Source organism: Microtus oregoni, unplaced genomic scaffold (genome assembly GCF_018167655.1).
Source record: "Microtus oregoni isolate MIOR12 unplaced genomic scaffold, Mior012 000054F_ref0000373, whole genome shotgun sequence".
In the NCBI taxonomy this organism is placed as follows: Eukaryota; Metazoa; Chordata; class Mammalia; order Rodentia; family Cricetidae; genus Microtus; species Microtus oregoni.
Genome location: NW_024543830.1, coordinates 6,708,370 through 6,721,604, shown reverse-complemented (window position 1 = coordinate 6,721,604; position 13,235 = coordinate 6,708,370). Strand labels below are relative to the sequence as shown.

Below are 13,235 nucleotides of genomic sequence, written 5' to 3'. Positions count from 1 at the left end.
GTGAGTTCGAGACCAGCCTGGTCTACAGAGCTAGTTCCAGGACAGGTTCCAAAGCCACAGAGAAACACTGTCTCGAAAAACAAAAAACAAACAAAAAAAAAAAGAACACCACTTGGGCCCCATATAAATGATATAAAATATAAATAAATAAATGAAACTGAGGCAATATAATGAATCTGAATTTAAGAACAGACATTTGTTGGTTTCTTAGGAAACAAATGTAAATTAAGTAGATTATTATATTTTTACTTATTTGTTGTTGGTGGTGGTGATGTGTGTGTGTACTTATACCATGGTGTACAAGTGCAAGTCCGAGGACAACCTGCCAGCCAGCGTTCTCCTTCCACCATGCTGGTCTTGGGGACTGAGCTCAGACTGCCAGGCGTGGCAGCAGGTGCCTTGAGCCTGAGCCATCTCCTGGCTCAGATTAAGTCGTTCAAATACAGGAGGACAAACATCATCTCAGTGACACGTGAGCTGTAAGCATCAACCTGTCTTTATGAACTCCAAATAGAAAGGGGATTCAGGCTTACAGCACCGGGCCTCTATGCACAGCTTTGAGAAGGGCTCAGAAACAGACAGAGTGCACCTGTCACAGGAAAGCCTGCATAAACAGGCACAGATCAGAGCTCAGGCACCGTTAGCTGTGAAGTGTGTGGGAATACTTCAGACCCCAAAGTGCGCCTCAGTTAACTGGGGTGTAGACCCGAGTCTGCTTCGGCTCTCCTGATCATAGCATTTGAGACGGAACTGGAGCATCAATTGGAAGCCTTCATCAAACCAACTGTGTGCAGACTAAAATCTGCCCATGGACAGCGTCTTGACTGGAGTGTGGTGACTGGCTGCCATTCTATAGGATCCCCACCAATTTTTTCACCTCCTCGAACACAGGGTAGGCTAATTCTTTGGCTTTTGCAGATCCAACAAGTAAAATCTTCTTTAAATGGTCCTTATCCTTTTTCAGTTTCTCAATCTCACTCCTGATTGGAGCAAATTTCTCAATCACAGCATCTGCCACCAACAACTTGTAGCGCGCCGTGTCCATGCCTGCACTGCTGCGCACCGCCTCCTCCACCGAGAGGCCTGACACGGCTGCGTGGATCGCCACCATGTTGGAGACGCCAGCTCTGCTGTCTGGCTCGTAGGTGACCTCCGATGTAAAGTCCGTCACAGCCTTCCGGAATTTCCGCACGATCTCCTCTGGGCTGTCTGTTATTCCGACAGTGGCCAGTTTGTCAGGGTCCGATTTTGACATTTTGGCAGAGGGGTCACGGAGGGATTTCACTTTCTTCATAGATGCTAGTGAAAAGACACGTCATTAAGAATGTTAGAGTCTAGATCAAAAACACCAGAGGTATTATCTGATTGTACAAATTGCACACCTGAAGAATGTGAGCAATTTATCAAGTGTGAAGGTAAAGACACCAGAAACAGGTCTTGTTTAGTGCAGCATCCACAGCATGGATCAGCAGTGATTCATCCAGGGTATAACTGACACAAATGGAATTATGTTGGCTATATTACTTATTCTGTGATGTGGAAGTGTCATATATCAATCTGTTGATTTCATTGGTTAAGTAATAAACAAACTGCTTGGGCTCATAGCTTAGAACATAGGTGGGTGGAGTAAACAGAACAGAATGCTGGGAGGAAGAGGAAGTGAGCTCAGACTTGACAGCTCTCCTCTCGGGGGCAGACGCTTCAGAGAGACGCCATGCCCTGCTCCCGGGCAGACACATGTGATGAAGCTCCGACCCAGGATGGACGTAGGCTAGAATCTCCTTGGTAAGCCACCTCGTGGACTACACTAGAAATGGGCTAGTCCAGGTGCGAGAGTTAGCCTAGAAGAGGCTAGATAGAAATGGGCCAAGCAGTGTTTAAATGAATACAGTTTGTGTGTTGTTATTTCGGGCATAAGCTAGCCAGGCGGCCAGGGTGCTGGGATGCAGCCCCGCCACTCGTATTACTACAATTCTGTGCACACTTGTGGGTTCCAGGGAACCCAGGTCCCCAGCCTTGCATGGCCAGTGCCTTTATCCTCTATGCCATTTCTTAAGCTCTGTGAACACTTCATATATTTTGTTAAAATTTTGTGTTTGCGGATGTGTATACAGATTCACATGTGTCATGGTGAATCTGTGACCACAGGACAACTTCTGAGACTCTGTTTTGGTCATCCACTTCATTTTGAGGCAGGCTATGGCTTCCTTCTGCCATTAGGCAGCATCTCCTAGGCTAGTGGGCCATTCTCCTGTCTCCACCTTGCTGTAGGAATGCTGAGACTTTAACCATCTGTGGCAATCCTTCCATGTCGCTACACAGTTACATACTTACAGACACATGCACACACATAAACAGTCACAGAAACCTACACACACAGAGGGGATGGCAGGCTGTGCTTCATAAACCAGTGTCATTGATAACTGCTAAGTTTACGGCTATTAATGGTGAAGCAGGTAAAAAGCAATGGGTTGAACATTGAACTCTTACTGCTAATATGGAGGTGACATCAGTGTGCGGGAGACCCTAGCAGAGCTGAGGCTGGCATTTCAGATGCAGTGGTAGGTGTCTGTCCTAGCTCTCCTCTTCATTCAGAAAACAACATTTGGGGATCATCAGTTCTCTCTTATTTGTCTGGACTATGACTGGGCAGTTCTCATTCTCCTGGCCTTTGTTTCACTGTGAACGTTAAGAAGGGTGAGATACGTGGGTTCTGGGATCAGCAGGGCTGACAGGGCTCAGCTTGGGATAGCTAGACACATGACTTGGACACAGCGTGAACTTTGTTGAGCCTTGTTCTGCTTATGTGTAAAATAGGGTGTGTAATTTGTTCTATCAAATAAAATCTTCATTTATACACACAATCTATTGACAAATATTTTAGAAACTAAAAATTATGATTTTTAAAGTTTTTCCCCATATTTCACATTTTTTTAAATGTTCCCACATAATCCGAAACAATAAGGATTTCAGCTAAGAATCGTGAAGCCTGTCAGTGAGAGAGCCAAATTTAGTCCCAGCAAAGTTCCTGGTCTCTAGTCCACTCTTCAACACGAGCCCAGTTTCATAACCATCCGGTTGTTACTTACTGAGAATGGACTTGGGCAATGGAAAGAACTCCCCATACTTCTGGTTGAAACTCCGAGCTAGATCCTGGACAAGTTCCATGTGCTGGACTTGATCCTCCCCGACAGGAACGTGTGTGGACCTTTAATAAAACACAGACAGAGAAACTCAGCAAGGCTCCTTCTTAGCCGGAAATGGTATTGCAAGCAGCTGCGTGTCCTGTGCCTACTTCACCGTTGGTGTTCAACAAATGGTCACCGACTACAGAGGGAACACGGAGACCCGAGTCTTCATCTGTGTGTCAGACAAATGCTGAGGAGATGGGTGTCTGCTCCGGTTCTGTCTCTCCCATCACAAAAGAGTGCAGCCATCAACACCAGCGTGACAGGATCTTGCCGGGAGGGAGCCATGGCATCTTGAATAGCACATGCTCTGCGTATAATTGTGTCTAAAAGCCACTCCTCATCCCTCACCCAGTCAGCACAGATCACTGCAACCTAGACCAGATGCTTTTACCTCAGAGCTGCGGCTCACACTTGAAAGACACCCCACCCATTCTTCAAATTAGAGATGGCAGACGGCTCTTCCGGCCCGAGCCGTTCCTCCTCATCAAAAAAGGAAGGATTCAAGATCTTTCGGCAATATGTGCCTCCATGTTTGAGGAATTGTAATCGGAGGTCAGCTAATATGTGACGGGGGACGTCAATGAAAATCTCAAAGCACAACGCAGCTGGGTCTAAGAGACAGTGCAGCCCAAGGAGAGTGAACTGCAGGGCGTGTGAAGAGCACACTGACTCTGAGGTAAATTATGAGAGTCTAGGTTCAAATGCAACCTATGTCCACAGATGCACAGGTCTGTAATGATACAGCAACCTGGGAAAGGCTGACGTTCCAGGCACTGGGTTGACTCTCGAGGACTGACAGATAACAATGATGATCACGATGACAACGGAAGGAGAAAGACATACCTAAGTCACCTCACTGTAGCTGCTTCGAGAGAGCAAAGAAAATGATTTGAGAAAAGGAACTAAGGAAACTTGAGTTTTATCTAAAAGTTTTTATTTATTAAAAAATGAGGATATGAAAAAAACCACTCAGAACACAAAGAATTTATTATTTATGATGGTATCATTCCTGCACGCGCAGTTCAAAGCACAGACTCCTGGGGTGGAGACGGGTGGCTTTAATGGTTAATGCTGGGCTGTGGGGTCAGGTTTGATAAAACAGCTACAGCTTCTGACGGAGGAATTTTATTTTAACCTGGAAGAAGCAGTGAATGAGCATCACGGGGCCCTCCCTCTTTGCAAGCCTTCATTTCCTCTGCAAACAGAGAAAATGAAGGCACCATCCTCTTCCGGCTGTTTCCGGGGTTACCAAGGGTAGCTCCTGAGAGTAAAGGCTCACTACATCGAAGCAACTGATATGGCAAGCACTCGTTAATGTTGGCTACGACGAAGGGCAAAATGCCAAGAGAGACATAAATAGTCTTATGGGAGGCACACTGGTTTCACTAATAAGATCATCTTTATTTTAATGGCCAACCTGGCAAAACAGAGAGTCCAATGCTCCACCCCAGAGATGGCCATAGACCTGGGGACAATCCAGATTTGGGTACAAACTGTATGTGAAACTGACAGGTGATCCCCAAATGTAAATTATGAACTGTATAGGACTCCTGAGAACTCTGACCTAAGAAAGCCAGAACACTGAGTAAAGTGGCTTGTGAACCAGGAAGTGCTTCCTCCTCTCTGGAGGTCAGCAGAAGCAGTTCCGGGAAACTGCAAAGGGCCTGGGAGAGCTAAAGTCTCTGGAGCAGAAGGCCCGTGGCTCACTGAGTGGTAGAAGTAGCTTGCTTACTTCGTACCCTCTGCTCAGCATGGGCTCCTCTCCGGAGTCCACAAGCACACAGCCTGCTTTTGTCGATTTTTCTTCGACTGGTCTCTGCTACTCCTACCTGGTAATCATACTGATGCCCGTAAGCAGAGGTCACCTTGGCTCCCTGAGCCCAAATTAGCCAGCAGAGCAGGTTAAAAAGCAGTTACAGTAGCCCATAGGAAATCACAGTGGACTGCAACTAACACAGAAAAACAATTACCATAATCAATACACTTTAAGCACATCAAAATGAATATTTCCACATGTCAAAATGGTTCCAGATTCACAAAGTCACCCCCTCAACAGAAAACATATTTAGTTTTCATAATGACACTGTGTGCCTCTTGCCTTATGTCGGATCCTTGACTCTTTTCTTACAGTTCTGTGGGGTTTTGATTTTTTTTATAAGAGGATTAAAACCATTTTAATTTTTTTCACCTGGCCCCGTTGCTCCACGTGGCATCTGCATCTGACTCTGGTTTGTTTGTTTCTGGTCCCTCCTCCCTCGGCGACCGCTGCCGCTTTCACCTCCTGTAATTTATCTTGGCCTCTGCTTCTCATGCACGGAGTTCACACTCCACATTACCCAGCCTGGCTTTGATTCCGCTCACTCATGGGGCTTATTCTCTTCACGTTTGCAGCCGCTCGCCTCGCAGTCTGCCTTTCACTTCAAATAATTTAGGGCTGCGCTTTTAAAATTTATATCCGACATAATGATATCCATATTAATAGGTCCACTCTGCCTCCCCTGCCTTTCCATTCCCTCTCGCCCTGGCTGTGCTTTCTCAGACACAACATAAAACAAAAGTCTTTCATAATTTTGATTGTTATAACTTCTGTCACATAATAATGCCTCTGATCTTCTTCTCTGGTGACTGAACCGCTTTTCTCCTGCTTCGATCCTTATTGCCTGGAGGTTTGCTTGGGCTCTGCCCCGCCCCTTCGGCAGCATCAGTGTCCAGATGAATGATCATTGCCTGTGGAGATCTTGCTTTCCTACTGGCTTGGCTGTGCCTGTGGGGTTTCAGAACTGCTGCCTTTACTCAGCAGGCCGGGAAAGGGGTCTGGGGTTGTCTTTTCTGTCACAAAGGGCTGGCTCCCCGTCACTGATTGCTTACTGGACATGCGGCAGTGACTGATCATCACAGCAATTAGGTATCAGACATTGATACTCAGTATACATTGGGAGGAGCTGTGACTTCTGACGAGGCCTCTCCTAGGACTGCCCACCTCAAGCAGGGCAACAGCATAGTAAATGTGAGGTTTCCCTGACACAGGACCCGTGCACAGTCGTGCTACTGTGAAGTTGTATTTCCTTTTCTTTACCATCACTACCATGCTCTAGGCTGGTAAGACAGCCTCGCAACAGACTGGCCCAGCTGCTGTTCTCTTTAATCCGTCCTTGCATTTAAGGTTTCCTTTGGAAAGCATCGATGACATCCAATTCGCTGGTCCTTAAATTCCACTGACAGCCTCCCGTTCTGGGAGCACACATTGGTTAGTTTCTTGTCAACCACAGTTCCCTGCCCTCTGCGAGCTCCCAGTGTCCGGGACCAGAGCCTGGAGATTCTGTGCCTGACTGCCTTCCAGTGGAGTTTGATTTCACAGAGCACTGTGCACTATAGCTGTTCCAGAAGAACAGAGAAGGGATGCCGTGCAGACAGCATGGTAGAATGAAGTTGGTACAGTGGCTTTCAGGATCACGGAAGAAAGATTCCAGGCCAGCCTGGGCTCACTGGATAAAGTTTAAGAACCCTAAAATTTTAAGACGAGCTCTAAAAAAGCATACTCCCAGGGCAGCACTTCCAACTCCAGACAACAGGAAGACTCTCAAACTGAAATTCCAGGCCACTTATTCTCCTGTCTACATTTTTGTTTCTTGGTTGTACTTTAACTGTTCCCCAGAGACCATGTGCTAAAGGCGTGGGCCCAGTCTATGGTGCTACTGGGAGATGTGGGAGCAGGTGGGCTAGAAAGAAATTAGGTCATTGGGGTGTGGCCCTAAAAGGTGATTTGGGAACCCTGGTCTGCCTGGCTAGCTTATGCCCGAAATAACAACACACAAACTGTATTCATTTAATCACTGCTTGGCCCATTTCTATCTAGCCTCTTCTAGGCTAATTCTCACATATTAATTTAGCCCATTTCTAATCATCTGTGTAGCGCCCCTAGGTGTGCTTACCGGGAAGATTCTAGCCTATGTCCATCCTGGGTCGGAGCTTCATCGCGTGCGTCTGCCTGGGAGCTGGAAGCATGGCGTCTCTCTGAGGCATCTGCTCCCGAGAGGAGAGCGGTGGAGTCTGAGCTCACTTCCTCTTCCTCCCAGCGTTCTGTTCTGTTTACTCCTCCCACCTATCTTCTAACCAATGAGGGCCAAGCAGTTTCTTTTTATTTAACCAATGACCTTCCTCCATCATATACCTGTTTCTGGTCACCATGGAATAAAGCAGCTCTGTCCCACCATGTGTTTCCACTACGACATCCTGCTTCACTCTAGACCCACAGACATGAGGCCAACCAACCACATTCTGAAACTGCTGACACCCAGGCCAAAGCTGACTTCACTAAAGACAGCGACTGACAGAGTTTGGCTTTCTACTTACAGCTTTTAAAGGGCTACCTCCTCATTCTGTGCCATTTCAGAGTTTTTATTTAAAAAGTGTACTTTGTGTGTGTGTGTGTGCACGCATGTGTGCATGGTATGCTTGCAGTCACAAAACAACTTATGGGAGTCAATGCTCTCCTTCCATGCGGTTCTTCGGCTTGTGCTTAGGTTGTCAGACTTGGAGACAAGTGCCCTACCTGCTGAGCATGCCCACTAGGCCCATCTTATCCTCTGATTTATGGGCTCAGCTTTTTCTTCTGTTTCTCCTCAAATTCTTGGGTCTATGAAGAATTAACAGATTTTCTCTGAGAGTTAATTTATCTCTTTTTTAAAAAATGGGGAGAGATCTCACCCACCTATCTTACAGAGCCATCATGAGAATTTGAATGGCATGTATCTACCAGCTATTGGATGCTCTGGAGACCACTGCTCAACACTTCTCAGTCTTCCCTTCTCTTCCCTCCAAGGGTGTGTACAGCAGCACTGCCTAGAATTATTGCATCACAAGTACTTAGACAACCCTGCTGAATATAAATACATTGTGCATATCTCTATGTATATATATATGTATATATACACACACATATATACACACAAGAAGATAAACAAAAACAAAGAAAAATAAATATTTATTTAATATGTGGCCAGCTATTTAATTTTTTGAGAATGTCAAGAGTATCACATTTACATCGACATCCTTTCCACTCTTCCTTCTCCCCCTCCAATCTTCCCATGTTTACTCCAACTCACTATTAAATTCAAGACCTCTTCTTCTATAATTGATACACATAGACAGACTGACGGACAGACAGCTACACACACACACACACACACACACACACACTCCCTCCTTACTGAGTCCATTGAGTGTTGCTCCTATGTTTATGTGGTTAGGACAGACCAGTTGTGACTGGAAACTATCAGGGCGCTTGTCCCTGGAGAGGACTGAGTCGCCCTCTTTGCCTACAGCTCTTCATCTGAGGTTGAACCCTTCGAATTCTCTCATTCACAATGGTGTGCCATCTGGTGTTGTCATTTTGTAGGTCTTGTTTAGGTGACCATATTGTTGAGATGTCATGGGTACAGCTTCCCTATCATATCTAGAAGACATTATCTAGCAGCTGGCCTTCTGGTCCTCTGATGGTTAGCTATTTAAAATTAGGCATTCAGGGCTGGAGAGATGGCTCAGAGGTTAAGAGAACTGACTGCTGTTCCAGAGTTCCTTAGTTCAATTCTCAGCAACCACATGATTGCTCACACCCATCTATAATGAGATCTGGGGCCCAGAATATTATATACATAATAAATAAATTAAAAAAATAAAATTAGGCATTCAGATAAACAAGAAATGTATGAATAAAAATTAAGAACTTTTGCTATTTTGCTATTTTTGAGTGCTTTTTCTTCATATATTCAATATATATATATATTCAACATATGCTATTATCATCGATATTATTTTGATAGTGCTAGAGACTGAGCCTAGGGCTTCATGCACACTAGACAAGCTCTCTACTACTGGGTTACATCACCTACCCTCTTTATACTTTTATTTTGGGACGGGGTCTCACTAAGTCACTCAAGCTAGCCTTGAACTTGTGACCTTCCTGCCCAGTCTGATGAACAGCTGGGATCACAGACCTGCACCTCCAGGCTTGGCTTAAATTTCTGTTATTTATCATATTCTCCAGATAATATCATCTCAGTTCTCCAGTCCTGGGTTCCTTAAACAACTCCTATGGAAACAATTACATGTCTTTTATAAGCCAATCTGAAGCGGCTTCTCCATTCCTGGTCCAGTGTTTGTTCTCTGGCCTACCATACCACTTATTCTAATGCTGACTTTGACAAAAACAAATACAAAACCCATATTGGACTTGCACCAGCATTTTATGCAGAGGACACACAGATTTTCTGGTGGATAGAAACCACAGATATTTTACCTGTACTTCAATCTATCAACCTACCTATGTTTGTAATATAAATATTCCTAGACATGACTTTTCCCAAATACAGAAAGACATGAAACAAAACAAAAATAAACAGAAAATACTCCCAGCTGCATAGGTGGTCTAGCCTGAGACTAGACAGAAGGGAACACTGGGCTGCTTCTCTTAGTAAAGGGGCATGCAGATGTGCACATCTGTAATCCAATCATGGCATTAGATCTGGCATGTGATTTCTAGGCTTAGGAAGGAGACCACCATCTTGAAGACAGATAATCACCTGGTTTTATAGAAAAGCACCTTTTATCTGTTTGCATGGACAAACTGTATATATCAGAACACAGATGAGAACAGAAGAATTCTGCCAATATCATCCACCCTCCTTTCTGAAGCCCAGAAGAAGCACTATTCCAGCCACTAAGGAGATCAGTAGAAGTTAAGGAACTCTTACAGAATGGGAAAGAAATACCTATCTTGGAAACGCTAAGTACTTCTATGAGCGATCCCTGCTGATGTTGGAGGTAGATTTGCAGTGGCATTTCACTTGTAATTTAATAAATAAAACTAACCTGAAGACCTGGAAAGCACAGCAGCCAGCCACTGGCTCTTACCTCGACCTCCGTCTGAAAATGGCTATCCTGCTTCCAGGAAACCTAGGAATGAGACTGAGACTGAGAGCTGTCTCCTCCCATTTTATAATCCTTTCTAGTTCTGGGATTAAAGGCCTGGACCACTACCACTTGGTTTCTATGGCAAGCTATTGTGATTACTATTGGGATTAATCTACTGGGATTAAAGGTGTGTGTTATTGCTACCTGGTCTATAAGGCTGAGTGGCTGTTTTACTTTTCTGATCTTCAGGCAAGTTTTATTTATTAAAATATAAATGAAATATCACACAAAGACTAAGACAGAGAAGAAGCCAGCAGAAAACTTTAGGGTTTACCTGCCACATCTGAACTACTTACAGCTTTGTGTATGACATGAGGACATTCACAGAGTGGGACTTGACCCTAAAAACGGTGGCACATAAAACATGCTTTGAGATCTTAGCAAGTTGCTTTGCTAATGCCAGCCTTCTAAGTGTCCTCCTAGATCTACAAACGATGAAGTTTGTATCATATGCTACTGATCCTATGTAATTCGTTCAATAACTCTCAGAGGTGTCTATGCTTATCTAATTTGCAAATAAAAGGACTGCAATATCATTTTGCAAATTAGATTTTGGGCAACTGATGAAAATATACATCAGTTGCCTCTTACACAGTTTTAAGTTTTGCAGCTACAGTTACCTAAAAACCAACCGAGGCATAAAAACGTACAAGAGAAATCCCAGAAATAAGCAGTAAGTTTGAATATGCATGTTACTGTAAGCAACACACTGTCCTTCCCTGCCTGCCATCAGTCGGCAATCAGCACTCCCATGACAACTATGCACCCCGACAGCTATATGCGCTCTCAAGTCACCATTGTGCATTGCCTGGGCACAGCCTCACAATGACTAAGTTACAGCACACTGGTCCCAAAGTACGCAGACAGTGCTGCTGGCAAATCAGATATATTAGAAGGGACCTGGTGAAAAGATGAGCGTTCTCAACTTCAGAAAAAGAAAGCAATCATGTATTAAAACAGATAAAACCTCTAATAGGGACTAATCGGTCTGAGAAATTACAGAGTTGGGAAAAATTAAGTCTGTGCTAATTTTACCAAACTAAGAAAGCATGGTAAGCACGTAAGCCCTGCCACCACAGCTTCAGCTCCCTGGTGTCACCAAACAGCATGAGAAGCAAGGCAGATGACAGCACAGTAAAATAAACTTAGAGCCGGGCCTGGGCACAGGCTGTAATTCCAGCTACCCAGAGTTGAGTCAAGAGGAATACACATTTGAAGACTGAATTCATACAGTGAATTCAAGGCCAGTCTGAACAACTTAGCCAGACCCTGTCTCAGAAGCCAAAACGCAAGAATGGGACTGTAAATCTATCACAGGGTTCATCCCCACTAGAGAAAACAAGACAACTGCATACACAGAGCCCACACTCACACAACTGCCATTGCAGGACAGTGCTATGCCTGTTCTTGCCCACTGTCCTCCCTTCCTCCTTCCCTCTTCCCCTCCCCTTCTCTTCTCCTCTTTTCTTCCTGGTCACAAGATGAGCAGTTTGAGCTACTCCCTATTTCTTGTCACTGCCACCCAGCACCCCACTGCAGACTCAAAGCCACAAGCCTCCCTGACCTTAGATTGGGAGCACCTCTGGGTCTCAGATGCTGACTCCAAGCTTTTTTAGCTATGGTGACTCTGGATTTGCTGCTGACCACGCTGTGCCTTGGCTTTCTCTTCTGAACAACAGGGTGATGATGATAAACTTCACAAGGCTATTAGGATTCATGTACAGAGATGACTCAGAAAGGTCCTTAACACATAGTAGGCCCTCCGCACTAGCTCCAAATAGTCAGTCACTGAAACACACACAGATTTAGTTCGCAGTGCTGTCTGGTACATCTGATCCTTTCTGTAGCCCCTTCTCCGCAAGTCAGACCTTTCCCTGAGATGTTAAGAATACTATTGTGTGGCACACGCCTGCAATTCCTGGACACGTTCACCATGAGCATGGGCTGCGCAGTGCGACCTTCCCATGAACAAGCAAACGACACTCACACACAGCCTTTCTTCTCATGGAGAGGATACACAGGCACCAGAGCGGGGCTGGCCTCCCTCCTTACTTGTAGCACAGAATGTCCGCCGCCTGCAGCACCGGGTATGTGAGCAGGCCCACTGTCCCATCATGCTTCTGCCTTGCAGCCTTAGCCTGCAGAAACAAGAGAGAAGAGAAAGAAATCTGACGTGGACCCGATTACACCGCTCAGCTAAGACACTTTGAAGGGAGGCAAGGAGTGCTCTGGAGGTCCTGCAATAACACACATCCAGGGCCTTTAGACCCTCTGGCATCACCTGCCACTTACCATGGTCATGCTCCAGGCTCCAGGAGAAGCAAGGGCAACTTCTCACCATTTGTATCTAAGTTTATTCTCGGAGCTGGGGCAAAGCCCACCTGAGCTCTACCACTGAGCTACACACAGGACCCCTTGCCCCAGGAGAGATCCTGGACCACCTCTATTTCACTTTCATTTCACTAAGGACAAAGGGATTTTTTAGATTCCAAATCAACTATGTTCAGAAATGAACTATATTCACAAAGCCTGATGAGCCAAGTTCCATCCCCAGGACCCATACTCTGGAAAGAGAGAGCTCATTCCAGGAAGGTGTCCTGTGGTCTCCACATGCCATTGCTCACCCTCCCCCAAGACATGATAAATAAAAACATTTAAAAAGATTAAAAACTACAATTACATTAAATTTACAGATAAATTTTTACTTCTTTCTTTCTTTCTTTCTTTCTTTCTTTCTTTCTTTCTTTCTTTTTCTTTCTGTGTGTGGTCTTGTGCCTATACATGTTGGCATGACAGAAGGTATATGCCAGAAGCTTTCATGTAGAGGTCAAAGGACAACTTTTGGAAAGTCAGTTTTCTCCTTCCACTGTGGGCTTTAGGAACTGAATCCAGGTCATCAGGCTAATGCTGAGTCATCTTGCTGCCCAATTTGAGGATATATTAGTACTATTATTTTTATTTATCTATTTCTGTGTATTTATGTATGTACATGCCACATGTGAGTAGGTGCCTGCATAGCCAGAGAGAGGGTGTAGGATCCCCTAAAACTGGACATACAGGCTGTTGTGAGCC

The 13,235-nt window shown here is 45.0% G+C and overlaps 1 protein-coding gene across 1 annotated transcript in view; it reads right to left on the bottom strand.

Moving 5' to 3' along the window:
- Nucleotides 1-478: 478 nt before the first annotated feature.
- Nucleotides 479-13,235, bottom strand: part of Wars2 (tryptophanyl tRNA synthetase 2, mitochondrial) — a 76,255-nt gene continuing 63,498 nt past the window's right edge. Inside the window, exons 4-6 of the mRNA XM_041638041.1 lie at nucleotides 12,216-12,301; nucleotides 3,090-3,208; nucleotides 479-1,299 (exon numbers count right to left, since the gene is read on the bottom strand). Coding sequence (XP_041493975.1) covers nucleotides 851-1,299; nucleotides 3,090-3,208; nucleotides 12,216-12,301 — 654 coding nt within the window. The 3' untranslated portion in view covers nucleotides 479-850. The remainder of the gene's footprint in view (nucleotides 1,300-3,089; nucleotides 3,209-12,215; nucleotides 12,302-13,235) is intronic.